General features: G+C 35.3%; 1 protein-coding gene and 1 non-coding gene across 5 annotated transcripts in view; both read right to left on the bottom strand.

Annotated features, from left to right (window-relative positions):
- Nucleotides 1-6,299: 6,299 nt before the first annotated feature.
- LOC134841170 (calcium-dependent secretion activator 1-like) overlaps nt 6,300-20,791 on the bottom strand; it is a 570,701-nt gene continuing 556,209 nt past the window's right edge. For all 4 annotated transcript variants that reach the window (XM_063856973.1, XM_063856974.1, XM_063856975.1 and 1 more), the window contains 5 exons: nt 15,500-15,598; nt 14,281-14,334; nt 13,790-13,915; nt 8,118-8,222; nt 6,300-7,101 (listed from right to left, as the gene is read on the bottom strand). In XM_063856973.1, coding sequence (XP_063713043.1) covers nt 6,898-7,101; nt 8,118-8,222; nt 13,790-13,915; nt 14,281-14,334; nt 15,500-15,598 — 588 coding nt within the window. In that variant the 3' untranslated portion in view covers nt 6,300-6,897. The remainder of the gene's footprint in view (nt 7,102-8,117; nt 8,223-13,789; nt 13,916-14,280; nt 14,335-15,499; nt 15,599-20,791) is intronic.
- Nucleotides 7,939-8,041, bottom strand: Trnal-caa (transfer RNA leucine (anticodon CAA)). Its single transcript is given in 2 exon segments — nt 7,939-7,984; nt 8,004-8,041. It is a non-coding gene; the product is annotated as a tRNA-Leu (tRNA).

Here is a 20,791-nt window from a genome sequence, read left to right as displayed (position 1 = left end):
GAAGCCGTAAAATTAAATACGATGAAAATTTATAAATTTAAACTCCCCCAAAAGCAGTAAAATTCAATTTCTAAGCAATAAATTCATAAAAATGAGAAAGCAGTACTAACCTTTTTAATATTGTCACTCATTCGCACAAGAATTCTATCCAAACTCGCCCAGCTCGCCCACGAAGAATTGTTTACAATAATTTTTTATGTTTCAAGAATTCACTAACACAACTCAAACAAGCAATAACAAGTTTCAAACTTTTCTTTAACCCGGTTGGAAAGGAATTGTATTCTAAACCAAACTAACCAACGCAGCCTACTAAACACCACAAACCATAAAATAACAGCATGACTAAGAAAAGAAAACAAACGGTACCCAAACCGGATTAATCCAGCTTAAAACTGGATAACTTATTCTTTTGAAGACTATTATAAAATCTAAGAACGAAATAATAAAACACAAAAAAGTCGTAAGACAAACCCAAACCAAAAACAATTTGAACTTCGAAAAAAGGACACAACCAAAGTAACATAAGAACAACCAGAAAAAAACAACATAAAATGTTATCACATAACAGGACCTCTCAAAGAAACAGCATGAAATCATACTCCCACTCCTGGCCTAACACACCAGAGAAGGACATCCTGAGCATGTTTATAGCCGGGCTAACCCACCGCGCTACACCCACGCTTTGTGAGCACATCATAATTTTTAATAAGAGGCACTCAAGGGTGAGTAACTCTTCAAAATAACTGAACTAAAATAAAACGCTTTTGTGAAAACAACTAACTAAGATCATGACGAAAAACTAAATTAACAAAAATTTATAAAATGTAAATCATAATATGCAGTATATAGATCATACACAACAACAATGACGAACATCCAAAAGCTGGACGATCCCATCACACTCGACCAAAAGAATGGCTAAACACAACCGACATGCCGTCCACAATCACAACTCAAAGGATTTAGAGTACGACTTGACTTCGCAGAAAAGGACTTCATTGAACTAGACCAATGACCACCTCGATGTTCAAGTATACGTACAGATCCAAGTTAAAAGGCATCCCTTCCAGACACGATTTTAACGCCATTCTCAGACGAGGCTGAACACAAAACAGTTCTCTACTAATACCAAAAAAACCTGACATAGCAAACCATTTTGTAATCGGATTGATTTGATTGGGGATCACAGTCGTTTTCGAATGACAAGATAACAATTTCATATCCATGAATCCAACATCATGGAACGTTCTTCTTCAAGAGGAACCGGATAAGAAAATGATGTTCGCCAAATACCAACGTTCATCATCCATCCTTCAATTACAGAAAGAAAGATAAAACTAAAAAAACTCTGTAAACCCCGGATGGGTGGAACCTGATCTAAACTACATTTTATTATTGGGTATAAATTAGATATTTTATCACTATAAAATATTTAATATTAACAAATCATAATCCATCTAACTAACAACCCACTTATTTGTAAGTGCTGAAATTACTTGTAATTTCAGCACCAGAGAGATTTGAATTTAACTTAGAAATTAGTTACCTCTCCATGAGAACTTCCGCAGCCGCAATAAAACCAGTATACTCTAGATCTATTGAGCCTAGCAGAGACTAGTTAAACACCCTGAGACTAGTAGATATAAGAGTAAGATTAGGATCGGTATTAGACTAAGAAGTTGCACGAATCTATCCGGCCGAAAATAAGATAGCGTGACGAGCAGACGGTGTACCCTCTCCGAAATTACCCCATGAGTTATACACCTCACATATAACTCACTATATTTTATTGAGTAAGTGACTTAATTTAGCGTGGTTGTTAACAAAAAATTTCAATGTTTTTGTGTTTTCGGAGTGGGGGGAGTGTACAATTTTGTTTTTCCACAATATTTTTTGTTCTTCAAAAATTTTTCGGTTGAAAAAAATTTAATAAAAATGCATTTTGTGATATTTTTTCTTTTCAAAAAAGTTTTCAGATCTACAGACATTTTTATCAAAAGTGTTTCAATTTAAAACAATTTTGCTCAAAGATAGTCTAACTAACTTTTGTTGGCTTAGTTGCCGCTCAAAGTTTTTGTCGGATTACCTTTTGAACGCTAGTTATTCTGTTTTCTGACGTGTTTTTAGTAAATTGAACATTGTGCCAGACAAACAAATTTTTGATATTTGTGAATGGTTCTCGCGAATATTTCTTAATTGTATAGATCAGGTTTGTTTTGCAGAAAAAAACTCTTTGGCAGGGCAAAAAATGATTAGTAGAAAGCCTTGATGTTTGTATTGAAACTGCTTTTGTTAGAAGTAAGAATCTGCGGAGCGAAAATAAAAAAGTGAAAATGAAGTCGCAATAAACTCTTTACCCGAAGAAAAATTTGTCAAGTATGGCGATATTAGGTTTGAATTTCGCAATTTGCTACAATTTTCATACTATACTTTTCAAAAAATATACTTTTCAATAAAACTCATACTATGCTTTTCGAAAGTAGAGTTGAAAACCTAGGAAAGAGATGGCACTAAGTGAAGCAATTAAAATGAAATTTTGACAAGATTTTTTTTCAACCCAAAAATGTGAATTTATTAAGGAAGCTCTGAAAAATAAATACTGATTTTTGAACAAAAGACTTCTCGTAGTTCATTGAATCATAAATACGACCACAGCAAATGAAAACAATCTGATATAATTAAGACAATGAGCAAACAAATTGAAGTCGACACTCATTCAGTCTACTCAAAAATCTACTAAAGTTTTTCAGCATAGAATAAAACTTAGAGGTTATTCTCAGTATAGAGAGACCGCATATAGGAAAACTTTCAACCAAACGTAATCCGTAGAAGGTCCGATTCGCTGAATGGTTCTTGCGTTGAAAGGAAGTTAAAATTAGCAGAAAATGAAATATAACCTGCTCAGACCGCGCAGATACAAAAAACTAGAAATTTGTGTTTCCAATTTTCTTACATCGGTATCTGTAAAAAATTGGGTTTTTCAATACGTTTCATCTGATAATTCTTGAAAATTTGTTTATCTGCAATCTACTAATTTTGTACTCAGTAAGTGTTAGTTTTAATGGCCTGGACTTATTTGCTTACATCCCGATTCAAAACTAGTCCCATTCTGGTCTTTATTTCTATAGATAGATGGTGCTGAATCAGCCTTATTTTTTTTTTAAAACGAGCTGAATAAGCCCAGTTTATAGCAAAGTGGGCCCAATTCTTGGTCCCCAAATTCTCAGTATGGAAATGAATGGGTCCAATTCTTCAAATATGGGCTGAGTGAGCCCAAAGCCCAAATTTTAGCTAAAGAACCTGAATGTATCTGGGTACTCGATGATTCGGTTGAACAAGTTTTCCAATTTTCCAATATTATCTCAGAACAACCAGATCAATTTTATTTCGTAATCACAATGGAAGCAAAAAATGTTACACCCGCTTTGCTCACATCCCTAACTACTCAACACAAACATAGCATAGCAGCTAGTCAAAAGTTAAAAGAAAAAATGGAAAAAATGGTCGAAAACAACACCACTCGAAAACTAACTACAAGCGTTAAAAACTAGCGTTAACAATTGCCGTTAAGTATTAGCGTTAACAATTGCCAGCGTCAACTCAGTATTCACGGAAAACATACCGAGCCGTCGAAAGTTCTATATAGGCTCAATGAGCTGGGAAAAATGTCGGAAATTTTTGAACTATAGAGAACAGTTCAAAACTTCGTAGTGTTAGAAATTAAACTAACAAAAAACAAGACTGCTCGTATATCAGGGCAAAACCCTGAATGCTCCGACTGTCCCTTAATTTATTTCGAATAGTCTTTGGGAAAAGAAAATATTGGAAACCTATACACTTTCGACAATATCAATATACAAAATTAATACGAGCAATTAGCTATAGCCTCAATTCAATTTGGAACGATTTTGTTCTGCATAATTCGCCACGCAAAAATAATTCGCGTTACGCTCTCAGCATTACGAAGAAACTTTTCAAAACGCAACATAATTTAGTCCAGAACATGGAAAATTTGGCAATTTTCAAACCCCCAGAACTTCACAAAAAAAAAATCGGAGGTGAAGTATCTTTTTACATTTGAAGACAGGGAGTCAATATCTTCAATGGGGTATAAAAAATTTTTGTTGAAAACTATTATTTCGATTGGTGAAAATTGACTGAATAAAGAAACCACATCGAGCATAAATATTACGTTTTCTTCGAAAGTCGGAACAACAATATTTTTCACCACTCAAATGTAAGACAAACCTAAATAAGCCTAAGAAACTTTTATTGCAAAAAAACTGAAACTATACAAAATCTTTGAGTTCATTTATCTGAAATAAGAAAACTGAATTCAAAAGAAAAAATTAGCTTTTTTGAAAAATGCGTGCTGTGGAAACTTAACAAACCAAAGCAACCAGACCCGCGATTGTCTAAAAATGGGCAAAAAATATCCAAAGAGCAAAGACACTACAAGTCCCACACAGGCACTTACGCTTGGCCGTTGAGCATTATCTACATCCCAGGCATTGAGCATTATCTGTAGCGAAAACGAGCAGAAACAATGATTGGATTTGACTTAGATATAAAAACAAGCTAGCAAAAATTTCACTGTATTTAATAGACAAAAATTTGTCAGATTGGAAACAAGTGTGTCCAGATTTAAAACTGCTTGTCATCCCAAGCGCAATTATGTATCTTCAGGATTTTTTAAAAGATTGAGATTCAGAACTAGTTAAGTCTCACCTATTTTGTCGTTGAATTAGTGATTTATAGCGGTGGAACATTTTTTCCAAAGTACCATAGGAGTAAATTGTTCAAGATGATGTATCCTTGAATGCAGCTTTCTTAATTTTTTTAGATTATTAATATTCTTAAACTTTTAGATTAAAAATGATCCGGCTTATTTGACGGCCTTATGACAATTTATCTCTGCATTTTTATCCCAAGAGAAAGTATCCCACACAAAAATAAGCCGGCAAAACGAATAGCTTAAGACGAAGTAGCTCACGCTAATTAAAATATCCCATCTGTGGATCCGAAGGAATAGAAATATCGCAAAAGGCTTTTTATCTAATGACTTCAAACCAAAAGATAGCATTTGAGCAAACAGAGCAAAATATTGCTAAGTTCTACAACTCGTGACAGCAATTTTAATTCAAAGCGGAAAAATTATGGCGCGCATTTTAAATCCACCGTTATTTCGAACAATAAGAACAAAAGATGTGACTTTATATGCTCGCTTGGCATCATGGTTAAACAGTACGACTCTTCAAAAGATCAAGTTATCAACTCAACGTGGATCAAAAATTTTAGTTCGAAATTTTTAAACCCCCAAAAAACCTTTGTACTGGTTGACCGTTATGGAAGAGTGAGTAGAAAAGCGAAATTATTACTTTATATGCCCCTATCACCTAACAAAAAAGGTACCTCTTTTGTAGCTATCAGTCCAAAAACAGTATGACTTTTGGAAAACAATCTAAACACGCATCAAAGTAACAAAAATTTGGCAAAATTTTAACAATAATTTAACAAATTGGAACAATTAAGAGTGTGAAATGAGCCAGTGTTTGAAATTAATTTACTATATCTGAATTTTTATGAAATTTAGTGATCAATCGGACTTTTTCGTTTAGTTCTCGGTACTTTTTACGGTTTGATTAGTAATGCCGCTGCTTATTTTTAGAAAAATGCATAATGAGCTTCTAGTTTTGGCGCAGATAAATTCTACGAGGGCTAAGGGCTATGATGGTATGGCATGGGATATTGTGTGGGCTATAATGGTTTGGGTTATTGTGTCCATTGGGATATACTGGTATGAAATATTTTAGAATGGCGTACTTTTGTATGGGATATTTTGTTCTGTCATTGTATTTGACGTAAATTTCGTTGATTTTCAAAAATTTGTTAATCAATCTCTAGAAATCAAAAACTCGAATTGAAATTTTAATCTGCCAATTAATGTTAGATTCGATTTTCATAAAATTAGTTGTACATATTACACTGTCTTAAAACTATTGAAAAAAATGAGTTTTTTTTGTTATATTTTCCCTCGATTAGACGCAGGACGCAAGCTGTTCTCAGTTCTCAAAAGTTTTGGCATGCAAATACTAATGAACTTGACTGTAATTTTGATTCAATTTTTTCAGATTCGATAATTAAACTTAAGAAAATAAGAAAAGCTGAAAAAAAATGCATGGAAAATTAAACCAATGCATGGACATATTTACATGAACGGAATCGATATTTTTAATGCCTGCGTCATTATTCTTATATCTATTTTCAGCGAGAATAAAACGGAATTTTAGGTACTAAAATGAATTCCCAAAACGCGGATATTCATAGATTCCATCATACAATACTGCACCCACGGGATGAAAAGATGATTGAATTTGTTGCAAAATGTTGTAAATTTCTCTTAAATTCTGCATTCAATATTAATCTACTAATAAATATTAACAATGAATAACTCTGAATCTGGAGCAAACTTTAGAGCACTGAAGTGACGACATTTTAAGCAGCGAATTTGGTAGGTAGTGAATGGGGTTTATTACTGAGACTAATTATGATACAGGCAGCAACGTATTTGGGAATTTTAAAGGAAGGACAATCTCGGAAGCAACAATTTTACAATGAAGCAACACAATAATACTGCGATGAAAATGCAAAGCAAAGTTAACAAGAGATGAAACGAAAAATTTGGACTTCGGTTCAAATTGTTGACCCTTTTAGACCATCACTTATGGCTGGCTTTTTTCCATAAAATCCAAGTAAATAAACTTAACGAGTCTCAATAGGCTTTTATTCTGTCAAATAAATTATTTGCTGCAATTCAACTTGTAATCCAATTTCGACTGGCAATCAAATTTCAACAAATGCAGCGGAAAAGTAAGAAGAATGAGATCGTATGCTGAGTTAGTAGTCGTCGTCGTCTTCGTCGTAGTCGTCAGCCCCTCCCCCTCCGTCTGAGTCGTTCATGCGCTCTGTGATGAAGGAGGCATTTTCACTCATGAGAGCAGTGGTCTCCTCACACGTCAGTCTCTTCTTGGCAGCCTCGTAGTCCCCACTCTCCAATTCACTCTCCATCACTCCTTCCAGCAGGAACGACTTGTACGTTTTCTAAACAACGACCCACAAAAAAGTTACCAAGAGTAGCTCCGACTGCTGGGCGAGTAGCACAGACGGCTTCAGCCAGTTTTCTTCTTTGCATTAAAAAAAAACAAACCAAAAAAGAAAATGAACCATTAAACAAAAAATAAAAACTAACTGCAAACAAAAAAATAACTGAACAAGTAAGATAGAGGGGTCCCTAATGTAAAAAGAGCGCCTCAAAATCGTTCAATTTGGTGCTTTGATGATGACAAATAAAGTATCGAATAAGTTGGCGCAAATGAGGCAGGTTAATTACGTGAACAGGTGAACGGTTTTTTACATTATTACATGCAAAAATTTTTTGAACAGCTTAATTTTGTAATTTTACGAGGGGGTGGGAAACGGCAAAAGAGCCACCACTTGCACTTGTACCAAAAAACCACAAGATAAAACAAATTCGTTTTTTTTGTACGTTTGGCTGAGCGAAAGATCTTAGGGAAAGCTATCTTAGCACAAATTACCAATGGCTTCATTAACTTATACTCATCAAACCAGAGCATCTTCAACCAGCAATGAATTAATATGAGGCGTGAGTTCTCTAAACTGCTCTACAAAAAACCAGACCGGTTTTTTTGACACAAGAAACTTTGTTCATAATTTTAATGTCGATCAAATTTGAAATCGTTTTTGATTATTATTATTACTTCTCAAAATTTATTTCACATCTTTCTCACATTTACTCTTTGTTTTGCTCAAATTGCTTCAATATGCGAAATTTCTGAGATTTCAAAAAGGACGCTTACTAGCCTGAGTGAAAATGAATGTTACAATGATTTGAGTTCTACTAGTGAAAGCAAAAATATCTGACAGAAGTGGGATTCGAACCCACGCACACATTCGTGTACCAGAATTCTCAGTATGAGTAATTTCTTGAGTCTGGCGCCTTAGACCGCTCGGCCATTCTGCCTTGTTTCAAACTAAGAGTGCACATATTTAAACTCGTTACATTAGCAGTAGTGTTATGTTATTAAGCAGTGGCTTACTTTGAGAATAGTAGACAGTGTAATGAGTTGGAATATATGCAACTGCTGGGACGCTCTTTCACACAGCCAAGAGCTGACCATTTTCATCAGCTTCTTGTACCACAACTGAAACAAAATCGGATATCTTTAACTATTTCCACCCTTTGGTATCTAGCAGGGCAGGTCAAAATTACTTGGACAACAGAAAATTAAATTACATTTAATTGGAATGGGCTCATTTTTATTCCACTTTCCCCCCGTACATTTGCATTTCAGTTTTGAAAAACTACGTTGTCATAATGCAATGAAGATTTGCATGATAAACAACTGAATTATTGTGAACACATTTGCGTTGGGTACTACTATGATAGAGTGGTCCCTCGAAAAAGCAACTATGATAGACAGGTCCCGCATGCATTTCGCATGTTATAATAGTTGGTTTATAACTTATTCATTTCAAAAATCTTGCAAAATATGTTCAGCCAAAAACTTTTCAGATTGAAAATTTTAATCACTTTTGTTTATATATTGAAATTTGCTCACTTTACTTTATTTTACGGTTTAACGACCATATAATTGGGTTGACTTATTTGTCAGCAAAACCCACTATTGGCGTTTTTTTTTTTAATTTTCAACCTTAAAATGGTGAGGGAGAGGATTTAAGAGGAAACAAAACTTGAAATTTCTTTGAAAATATACTGCGACATCATTCTGAAAGGCGTAATCATAATTATTAAATGATTTGAGAGCTCTAGGTGTCTTATTTTCAAGGGACCACTCTATCATAGTAGTACGGTGAATTCTCATAGGTTCCAATATTCATAGCTCCCAAAATAAAAAATCAGTCGCATAAGTTCCGAAATTGATCTTCTTGAATTCTGATTGGTTGAAATTTGAGCCAACGAATTTCTGGATTGATTGTATACTGTTCAAGTAGCATAAACTCAAGCTGCAGAATAGTGACCGCCGCAGCCGCGCCAACGTGTTGCGAGTTTGCCACCAATAGGTAGGACTCTACGAAATTTAGAGCCGGTTATCGCCGCGACGCGTGCGCAGCGAGCCCACCGGTGACCTTAAACCGAGACTCGGCTAATTTAGTCTTTTGACCAAGTGAAAAGATTTGGGACTTATGCGACAGCTTTTTTATTTTGGAACTTATTGGATGATTTTTCATTTTGGAACCTATGAATATGCACCAGTAGTACCCACATTTGCATTTGCTCTTCATACTTAATATCGCAACATCACGCGATATTCAATCTAGTTTCAGGTGGAACTTTAATCTTGAAAGATTCTTTTTATAAAATCATATGAATTTTCGGCTCCCCTTTTTTCTGCTTAAAGATTGCCGGCTTTATTTCCTCTTAAAATGTTTTGTTTTCAGTTGTTAATTTAGTATTCAAATGTCTGGCATGTTTGCCCAAAATGAAGTTATCGAGACATACGAAAAAATGAATTTTAAGCAGACCGTTTTTTAAACTTTTAATGTTTTTTTTTATGTTTGTTGTATTGCAAGGGGTGCAACATTCCGCTTCGCCTGTGTAGAACATTAAAAGTTTGATCTGGTCATTCGGAATCACTCCAATCGCTGTCAGAATTATACTTTATGTATTTGCATTTAAACATTCAAGCGATGTACGATTGAAAAATCAAGATGCTCAATAGACGATGTTAAACCCATCTTTTAAATATTTGATGGCGTAGAAATCTCGGGGAGAAGTCTCCTTTAATCACGCTTTTACTCTAAATAACGGCCGCAGAGTTTCTACCCTTTATACCGTATAATGGCGGGGGGCATTAAGACACCACATTATCCACAATCCCGAAGGGGTTATGTTGATGGTCAGTCTTAATCAGCCGATCAAAGGATTAGGCATTTCCCCCTTGGTTTACGCTCTTTCCGGCTATTCTCTTCAACAACTCCAATAACGCAACTCGCTAAACTTATTAATTCAACCCGGTGCTAAACTCGGGTTCAATCAACTGGCCTCACTTTAAGCAAAAGCGTCCTTCACGGACCAACTATTCTTCTCGGCTTGTTCAACCGTTCTGTGTAACTTTGAAAACCAAACGTTAGCGCAACTGTTATAAATCTCGAAGGCTCTCTCCGGTACCCTCCAGTTCCTTATCATTATTAACACATAGTTTTAGTTAAGTCACGCCATTCCCTATTAGTTCTGGCAGCCGCTTAAATCACTTGTCCGCAAATGTTTCAGGAACACGTCCCTCCCCCTTTCAACACTTCCTTGTGCCAAGTTCATTTTCTTTTATAAACCTCCTCGCGCTTATAAGATACCCAGAATGCGGTAGGTGACAGAATTCAACAAAGCAAGTAACATCATACGATCCTAATCATCTAAATCTTGACCTCAGTGAACTTCTGTCCTCGAGTTCAACTCAACCTCCAAGCCACGCTATGTTACACAGTGACCCTCCTAAGGTCTTTACTTTAATGATCTTGTTAACTTTCCGACTTCCCGAGAGCAGGGGAGACTCTTTTCCTGGGTAGCTAATTCATTCCAAGCATTTAAAACATCCATCTGTAATTTATTCCAATCCCGACGTTCTAGCTATCAGGAGAACGTAGTCCGTCTATTAGGAGTCAAATTAGGCCAAGATGTCACCTCCGAGGATCTAAGTAGATTTCCCATCCATTCATATCTTTTAGGAGACTTAATTTCTACACCGGCTATTCTCTTCAACAACTCCAATAACGCAACTCGCTAAACTTAATAATTCAACCCGGTGCTAAACTCGGGTTCAATCAACTGGCCTCACATTAAGCAAAAGCGTCCTTCACGGACCAACTATTCTTCTCGGCTTGTTCAACCGTTCTGTGTAACTTTGAAAACTAAAAGTTAGCGCAACTGTTATAAATCTCGAAGGCTCTCCGGTACCCTCCAGTTCCTTATCATTATTAACACATAGTTTTAGTTAAGTCACGCCATTCCCTATTTGTTCTGGCAGCCGCTTAAATCACTTGTCCGCAAATGTTTCAGGAACACGTCCCTCCCCCTTTCAACACTTCCTTGTGCCAAGTTCATTTTCTTTTATAAACCTCCTCGCGCTTATAAGATACCCAGAATGCGGTAGGTGACAGAATTCAACAAAGCAAGTAACATCATACGATCCTAATCATCTAAATCTTGACCTCAGTGAACTTATGTCCTCGAGTTCAACAACCTCCAAGCCACGCTATGTTACACTGTGACCCTCCTAAGGACTTTACTTTAATTATCTCGTTAACTTTCCGACTTCCCGAGAGCAGGGGAGACTCTTTTCATGGGTAGCTAATTCATTCCAAGCATTTAAAACATCCATCTGTAATTTATTCCAATCCCGACGTTCTAGCTATCAGGAGAACGTAGTTCGTCTATTAGGAGTCAAATTAGGCCAAGATGTCACCTCCGAGGAGCTTAGTAGATTTCCCGTGCATATATATCTTTTAGAAGACTTAATTTCCACACCGCGCTCCTATTTTTACCAATTTCCACTGGGACTACTATTCTTAAGTCTAGTTGATTTGCTATTATTAGATCAATCACCCAGCTTGGTCGAACCCAGTATGTATCAAGTCCATTTTGAATTAATTCTACTACTCCAAGGTTGCAATGAAAAAACTATATCGCTACCAGCTTCTGCTTCAGTTCCCAGCAGATAAATTTCTTCCCAATTATTATGAAGGTGACGTATTCTTGTTTCCAGGGGTTGAGCTGGGGAGTACGCCAGTTTCCAGTGTTAATCACAAGGTTTTTTATGCATTTTTGGGTCAAAACGCCCAAAAGGCAACTTAAGGTTGCCAGATTTCCAAGGTCTTTTTATCACTTTTGCCGGGAAAAGATAATTAACACCGGAAAGAGTAGCCGGAGGGGTTTTACTATTAAAGAGTAGCCGGAGGGGTTATACTAGAAATTTTTGCCGCGCTAAAATTAGTAAGCCCTCGCTCATTATTTTTTGTAAATTGGCTTTTTTTTTCGGTATAAGCGTTGTTTTTACAAGTGCTAATAATTTCCGATCCAACCGTTGGAAAAGAATCAAATTATAACAGAAGATGTATCTTGCCACTACCTATCTGTCCTCAAAATTCCAACTTCCTGCATTCATTGGGGGCCGAGATACGACTTCCGGGAGTTATGGGTGGGTTTGTTTACTTTATGGCATGAAACCAGAAGTGGAGCTCTTACTGTTATCTCAACTAGGCCTACAACATATCAATGTTTGAGCCCATTATGGCCGCTAGTTTTTGAGTTCTGATAGGGCAATTTACACTTCCGGTGACCGTTATCACCTGCGACCCATGGGTCTGAGGTGTCCCGTTTTTGGTATGCTCGGGTCAAATCATCACTTCTACTTGAATTCCATATAGTAGACTGTTATTTCTGATTGGGGGGGGGGGGGGGGGGGGTGAAAATCATAACCTATGAAATTCTTCAGATAATGATTTTCAGGTAATGAACCTAGGTAATGATTTTCACCTAAGGTGCGTGAAATTCATTACCTATTTTATGAAATCCATTACCTATGATTTTCATAAAAATAGCTTTTTCGGTTCTGATTTTTTTTTTGGGGGGGAGGGGTTTGTTTGCCAATTTTGTTATTTTTCTATTTTCTGACAGAGGAGGGACTATATCTGCGAAGATTGAACTGTTTCGGGCTCTATCCTTTGCTTGCTGTTTTACTCAACTTAATGACTAATCGATCTTACGCTCAGGTTACTATGTCATGTAATGCAGTAGAGTCACCAATTCTTAATTGGTACAAACAATTGCGCGCCTCTTAATTGCTGCAAAATATAGATAATAATGCTATTTTGCATGTTACAGGTACCAACCACTTTCTCCAAACCAGAGTCTACAGAAACTAATCAATACCTTGTTTAAAGATTCTTTTGTTTCCCAATTTAAAAAAAAAATCGAATTAAAGTTTTATGTTTCATTTAAAATATGGGCTACCCATGCTGAAGTCAAAAGAACGAAGATACTTACTATTCAACTGCAAAAAGTATGTCTATGAGAATATACTGTTCAAGCGAACTTCATGCGCTTGTTGATAAATTAGTGTACTTGAGTTTTAAAAATACTTTTTTTGTTGTTTCGGCATGAATATTGATGTCGGCTTAAAAACAAAAAAGTTTATTTGATAAAAGGTCTAATCATAATTTCAAAATATAGAAATTATGTGACTATTTTTTTTTGATGTTATGGCATTTTTTAGAAATTTTTTTACTTTCAAAATTACTCGAAAAAAACTTACTAAAAATTTGGTGGATAATAAACAGCACCCGTATCCAGTAAATTTTCTAAATCAGATCTGAAATTATCTATTTCAGATCTGAAATAGGTTGTGAAATGTTCAAATATTGTTCAGAGTTTGCTGCATTGTTGAACTGATTGCTGCTTCAACTGATTCTAGCAATGCTTTCAGGATATTCAATTCCACTTGAGTTAATCTACTTTTTTTAGACCAATCTCTAGCTCTTATTAGGCATTTTTATGATCTATTTTTTTTATTTTCATGCTCAACAAGACACGTAACAAAATTTCAAAAGTCAATTCGACATTTTTTAGATCTGAAATTGGTTAATTCTTATCTAGGATCTGAAATAAAGAATTTCAGATCTGAAAATTAGCTTACACAAGAAATAAAGAATTTCAGATCTGTTTTAGAAAATTTACTGGGTACGGGCAACTTACAATGAATATTTCTAGGACGTAGTCTTCGTCGATGAGTAGCTCGTGCAACTTCTGCTGATTCTTCCTCACGAATGTCATGTAAGGCTGGGCCAAGTCCTGGCCAGCAGTCGGCTGCTGCTTCTGAGACTTAACAAATAAAGCACAGAAAATTACGAGTGAGGCACATATTATACATAGGATTGGGGCAAAGGTTGAATCACTCTCCAAGGGGTCGCCGAACACCTAGATTCTTTTCAAGTCGTCAAAAATGTCAATGCTAATCGTCAAAAAATTCAATGGTCTCTGGTCTCTGTATATAAACAGTATACTACAATCACGGTATTGCCAGTTGCGTAAAACCAATGCGCATGGCGTACGTGTAAAGGACCTTTAAATAAGTCTCTTGAAAGCGCAACTGCAGGTGATATCTTCCAGTGTAGTTACCGTAAGATAGAGGTGTGTCCCCCCGTACAGATTAGAATTATGGGGCTTTAAATAAGTAGCTAACTGACCTGATCCTGTCCCGGTTTAGCTTGTGGTTTGGAGAAAGCGGGAAGCGAGAATTTCTGAAAAAAAAACATTCAATCACTTGAAAATATTCAATTTGGCTCAGTTCTCAAAATTTTCTCAAAAGTCTCTCAAGCCTTAAAAATTGGTCGAAAACAGTTCTAAAATTGGCAAAACTAATTTCTCATATAATTCAGTACTGATCCTTATTAACACTTGATGCTCCTCTGTAGAACCTCCTAATTTAATATTTAACAAGACTGCTCGTATCAGGGCGAAGCCCTGAATGTTCCGACTGCCTTTTAAGGTTTTATGGAGCAGTAATAACATCAAAAAATTAAATGTAATAAAAATAAAATGAAATTTTTTTTTCTAAAATTTGAAATTTTTTATGAAAATCATCACCCCACCCGCCATATTAAGTACAAAAGGATAGATTTCGCTCCTTGTAACAAATCAATTTTGGCAAATAAGCTTCTTTCAACCAATTTGGAACGATTTTAAGACGGATTAACTCTCCGCTTACGCGTTTATAGCGCCAAATATATCGCGAGTTAATTGTCCCAAATTGGCCAAAATGGCAATCATTAAACCCCCATAACTTTACGAAAAATGATCACAGGTAAATTATCTTTTCAAATTTGAGCTCAGGACAACAATACCCTTCGAATGATATAAAAAAATTCTGTCAAAAATGGCTAGTTAAGAAGTCGAAATTTGTCTGAAGAAAAAAAACCCACCCCGAGCACAAATATTCCGTTACTTTCGTATCGAAAGTCGGAACAATAATATTACAAAGGTACCATTTTATCGAGAAAGACTTCATCTGTTTACCTTTACAGCATCAAACTTTTGCTGGCGCCAGGTTTGTTCGTAGAACTTAAGAAAAAGTGACTCAAAATCACATATTTGTCGAAGCCATCTAAAAATGCCAAGGTGCTACAGAATTCGATATAAAATTGAAAAAACAAGAATACCCGAAAGAGATTTGAAAAAATATGCCAAAGGAATTCAACGTCAATAAATGTCCTGCAAACGTTTCATTTTAACTTCAAACTGCTCTTATTCTACATTTTTTTTCCTATAAACTAAAATAATCATACTACTATTCAATGTGGTTAAAAAGTCATCCCGCATTGGAGTTCATGGATAAAAAATCAATTAAACCCAGAAGATCTGGCTGTCATTGTATTTGTTATAATTTTCGATTATAATTGTACTGACAGATTTGATGTTGGTGGTGAAAGTGAACACGGAAGAGAGCACATTGGACTCGTCGTATCTGGCCAGAGAAGACAGAGTACTCTCCAGTATCAGATCCAGCTGAAATAGAAGTAAAAAACTGGTTTTCAAAACAATTACAAAAAAAAAGAAAAAGTGGCGAAACCTCCGCATCCTCTCTGTCAAAAAGTAAAAGCATGGACATAATTAAAACACAAGCGAAGCTTAACTTCGCAAACGCAAAAATTCCAAGAAGTATCTTTAAAAAGGTCAAAAAAACGCTAATGAAATTTGAGAAATAAATGATCTCTACGAGGATTGAAACTCAGTCCTCGGATATTCAAGATTTCAACTAACTGCTCACACAATTGTGCCACTGACGCTTATAGAAACCAAAGACAAGCAAAAGCGGCAAAAGGGAGCTTTATAATGCACAAAATACAAATATTGCATATAATAATTTGGAATGTAATAAACCAAAGGCAACCACACTAATTTTGCATAAAATAAAGTAAGTATTAAGCCAAACTGTGTATAAATTATGCATTTCAAAAATTGGCAAATTACACTACAGGAAATTTTCTGAAAAAAAGTTTTTTGTTATTGCACTGTTCTATGAAACAAACAGCTTTCTTTGATTCCGTTGATAAATTAAAAATGCATCTATAAACTTATTAGTGATCAAATGTTGAAAAACATGATATCAATTAGCCAATTCAGCCTCCTCATTTGAAAAAGCCGTCAAAAGTAGCACTAAGGGTTGAATATTAGGTCGGAAATAAAGGTAACCCATTAGGATCACACTATATTCCGATTGTGCAAACAAAAACAACCGGTTGTTGTGCAAATATACTCCAATCATCGTCATTTTTGCAACAACAAATTTTAGAAAACACTGAATTTTACATCTTCTAGAAGTTTTTTGTCATCTTGCTTCTTTTTGCTTGCTAGCCTATTTTGAGCTAGGAAAGCGAGCAAATAGAGGTTAAAATAATAAAAGCTTTTATTTAGGCCATACAAAATTTAGTTTTACTCCAGAAAAACTAGTAATTGGAGCTTCATTTAGCTCTTTCTACGCATTAATTGTTTTTTTACACTTGCGAGCGCCTTGTAATCAGGAACTTTACATGTGAGTCAGCACGAATAAAAAAAGCACAAGTTTGAAAAAACAACCAGTGCGCAGCAACAGGCTACACTTGTTATATCGACATCCTCAAAGAAAGTGGAAAGAAGTGTGGCATGGGGTGTTTTTTTCCCGTCTCAACCTTAAAGAAAGCTCGTAGGCCGTCACTTGTGCCATCACACTAGACTCTAATAAAAAAAAAGTTCAAAATTCTCAAGTATCAGAACCAGCTTAATCAGAAAAAAAAACTGAAAATAATTTTTGACCTGTTCTGAATGTTTTTCTTTTTATAATTTCATTATTTTAACTTCGGGTGTAACTTAAGTTTCAATTTTCTCATAGTTTGTCTCCCACTCACAAACAGGCACCACAATAATTCATCAAAGTATGCTGAGCGATATATCATATGAACGCTCTTGCAGTAACAATTCAAGCGAGTTGGAAAAATGTCAATAAACCTCCGTTCGAGAAAAATTGGTTTGAAATTTCCACTTGGCCCAAATTCGAGCGATTAAGTGTTGCTATAAAAAAACTTTAAAAACATTAGCTTTACGCCGGGAAACCAAGTTTTTGAAATTTCATTTAGCGCTCCCTGCGCAATAAATTCATAAGAAATTTTCATTTTTTTTTCGTTCATTTTTTTAGACAATAATAGTCAATTCTAATTGGTTTAATTTTTTTAAGTAAAGCAGGAAAAACACTTTTATAGTTTTTAAAAGAATTTGTTGGGAATTTAGGGGGTGGGGAAGGGGGCGGACGCCCTGTTCCCTCAGGGATTCGACCCCCTGACTACCCTTTTAGGTCCTCTATTTCTCGCTGGCGGATCCTAGAAATTTTCTAAAGTGCTTTGAGCTTTAACATATACTACTTTTGAGGGGGGGGCGCTCGCTGAAAGAACATGATTTTTGATCAAGACTGTCCAAAAAGTGCCTAAGAACGCCTATTTTGGCCTGGTATTTTAAAATTTTGCCTGCGATGCAAAAAAATTACCAAAGCAGGTTTTTTAGAGATTCAGGAGAGCTCGGAAAATCAGTGCGGCGACCTAAGAAAAGGTCGTCAAAAATTTTGCCCCTGCTGGGGACAGCAATCGGCTACTCTTGGTGTTTCGACAACTCCCTTACAAATGGTGTGAAGGAAGTAAGGCATAATATTTGTATTTTTTTCCTACTTTGACTAACTCGAAGACAGTTGGGAGGGGTTCAAGTGTGGCATCATTTTAAAGCCCTAATAGCCGTGATTTGGATTCTGAAAAAAAATTGTCGATAAAACATTGTCTATTTTTTCTCGACTAATGAATTTCAGACTTGAAATTTCATATTCCCCCCATTTCACATTGAATTTTCAATTAACCTTCAATGCATTTTTTCATGGTTTAAGCTATGTTTAACTTTAAGCTATGTTTAAGTGGAAAATGAACAAAACAGTAACACAAAAGAAAAAAATTATAAAATTTTTAATTTTTACTTTTCAAAAAAAATTTTACGTTATAAATTTTCGTGTGTTAGGAACACTCTGGGCTACTTTTACAGCAAACATATAATCTTCTTATGGTTTGTAAAGTGAGGTATCGTCGTCTTTTTTTGACGCGGGGAGGTTGCATGCAATTAAGGTTTTTCTAATAAATTTAAATATAAGTCACATGACCTAGCTTCCTTGAATACTTGCAAATAATGCAAAAAATTATGAAGTAGGACTCTAATTGATTTCTGACATTCGCTTTAATTTGGCCTGAAAAGCAAATTGTTCAGACGGTTTTTCTTTTTCGCAGCCCAATAATTTATTTCAACTTTTTTGGCCTTTCGAATGATAAGTGAGACAGCTTTAATGTAAGATCACTCGTGTTCATTTGTGGTGGTAACTCGATTTGTTGGTAAAAATGCACATGAATCTATGGCTCATACGCAATTTTGGAGGCACGATCAAAAATTTCAACAGGAGCAGAAACTAATCGAAATATACCAACTTTTAACGTAATTCAGGCATTCATTCAACATATTGTAATCAGACAGCAAAGTGAAAAGTGGAGCTTCTTCTGTAAACTCATTAAAACTATTTCTAAAATCTTTCTGCGTAGAAACAAGTTAACATCTTCCCACTCCAAACTGCGTGGGGGGGGGGGGGGGGGGGGTTCGATGATACCTTGGTCCAAATATTCTTGGAACCACAAAGTTTCTTACAGATATATATTAGAAGCTGTCACACTATTTGAAAGATTAGGTATAAAAAAATTTATTAAACAAATTTTTGTTGTTCTATGCACAAATTCAAGAACAATTTATTTAATTATTTACGATTTTAAGATTTCACGCTCATTCAAAAACCGGGGAACCCAACGCGATGGAGGTACCGAAAAATGCAAACTAATATTAACCAAACAGATTTGCGAAAATCTCAATGAAAGCAAATGAATTTAGAACATTACAATCAATATTGACCGGCCCAAAATCTGCAGATAATGCAATTGGTGCAAATTGGTTGATCCCTAAAGCAAGCTTGTCACTCCCAAAAACGACCTGTTAGATAACTGTTTGACGGTTATCGGTGCAGAGCCAGGCCATTGAACAGAATTTATTTTTATTTCTTTTAAATTTGCTTTTGTTTTTATGCACTGTTCGTTCAGCGAAAAGGAACTTGTGACGGTTTTTATGTCTGAGATTGGTTGTAAGTTTTTGATGGTTCAGTACCGCCGTTATGCATGGCAACGGGGACGAGCCTATTACCCTGTGTGCCTATTAACACGCCCAAAAAATTACACAAGTCTCTCTTATTAGAACCGAGCTCACACTGACATGAACGCAAAAGGCAAGTTGAAAAATCCAATCAATCGTAAGGCAGGAAACAAGAATGAGCAAAAATAATGGAAAATCAAATGTACTAATGAATATTATTTGAGACTAATGGAATTGTCAGGTTATTATTTAAAGAAAAACGTTTCCAAATTGTCCCGCTAGAACAAAGAGGGGGAAACAAGTTGATTATTGATTGCTCATTCATGAATTCAAAAAAAAAATTAAATGCAAAATTTTGATTCATTATGAACGCTGCGAAGCACTTTGACAGCAGATACGAATAAACTAAGTTGAAATATTACAATATCGCTTAAAATAAGGACCCAGACTTCAATTATTTTTCTGAAAAAACTACAGCAATCAAATATTTGCTAAATTCTGAAAAAAAAAACATCATAAAAACATAATGTAATCGGGCATTGGAAAAAACTTTTAAAAAAATTCGAACCTAGAAATCTCAAACTCTAGAAAACTCACATATCGTTAATTTCAGTTTTTTCACGCAATGGTCAAAAAATCCGACACGGCCGCATGCGCAAACGTTTACTTTTTTCAGTTGTTAAACCCAAAATATCCATTTTTGACAGGGAAACTTGATTTAATTTTTGCGTCCGCCGATTGTTTCCATATATCTTAGATTATGGTGCAACCCAACTTTATTTACCCACAAGCCTTATTAAGCTCGATTTATTTAATATCTTGGTCCAACAACAGCAAAAAGTAAAACTTAAAAATCAAAAAAAGTTTTTCTGAGAACTTTAAGTCTGGAATTTCTAACATCGGAATGGCTAAGCCTTCCATTCGCAAAAAAACTTAAAAAAACTCAACAAAAAACCAGTTATTCTACAAAAAGTCGAAGGCGGAGAGGCCCCAAATAAACAACTCAAATGGCAACAGTTGGTTGCCTAAATGCGACGGCCGCACCAGTTTTTTCAAATTGATAAAATTATCCATAAAAATTTGTTCATGTCGAGAAAAAATGATTTGAATTTTTTTACTTTTCGTCTATTGTCGAGCAAGTGAGCAGGCTTACATTAGCTTATTTAAGCTTAATTTAAGCCTTGAAAATTTAATTTTACAGAAATGAAGTTAGTGTTTGGAGTTTATAGCTTCATCTTAGGAATCAAAAACTTCAGCTCACTTCAGCTTAGGAATCAAATTCAGCTTCACTGACGAAAATGCTTAAGCTCTACTTTTTCGCTCAGATTCCTTTATCACAAGACGCCAAAAAAAATGACATTAATTTGAAAAAATAATTTCGCTGTATTTTTTAAGACTGGTCGGCTAAAATTGGATATGCTTAATGAGAAACAGAAGAAGGGTGTTGAAAAGTTAAGTTGAACCGCTTCTGGTTCAAGGTTCAATCATATGATGATTTGGATG

This window comes from Symsagittifera roscoffensis, chromosome 3 (assembly GCF_963678635.1).
Source record: "Symsagittifera roscoffensis chromosome 3, txSymRosc1.1, whole genome shotgun sequence".
In the NCBI taxonomy this organism is placed as follows: domain Eukaryota; kingdom Metazoa; phylum Xenacoelomorpha; order Acoela; family Convolutidae; genus Symsagittifera; species Symsagittifera roscoffensis.
This window is presented reverse-complemented; position numbering and strand designations above follow the sequence as displayed.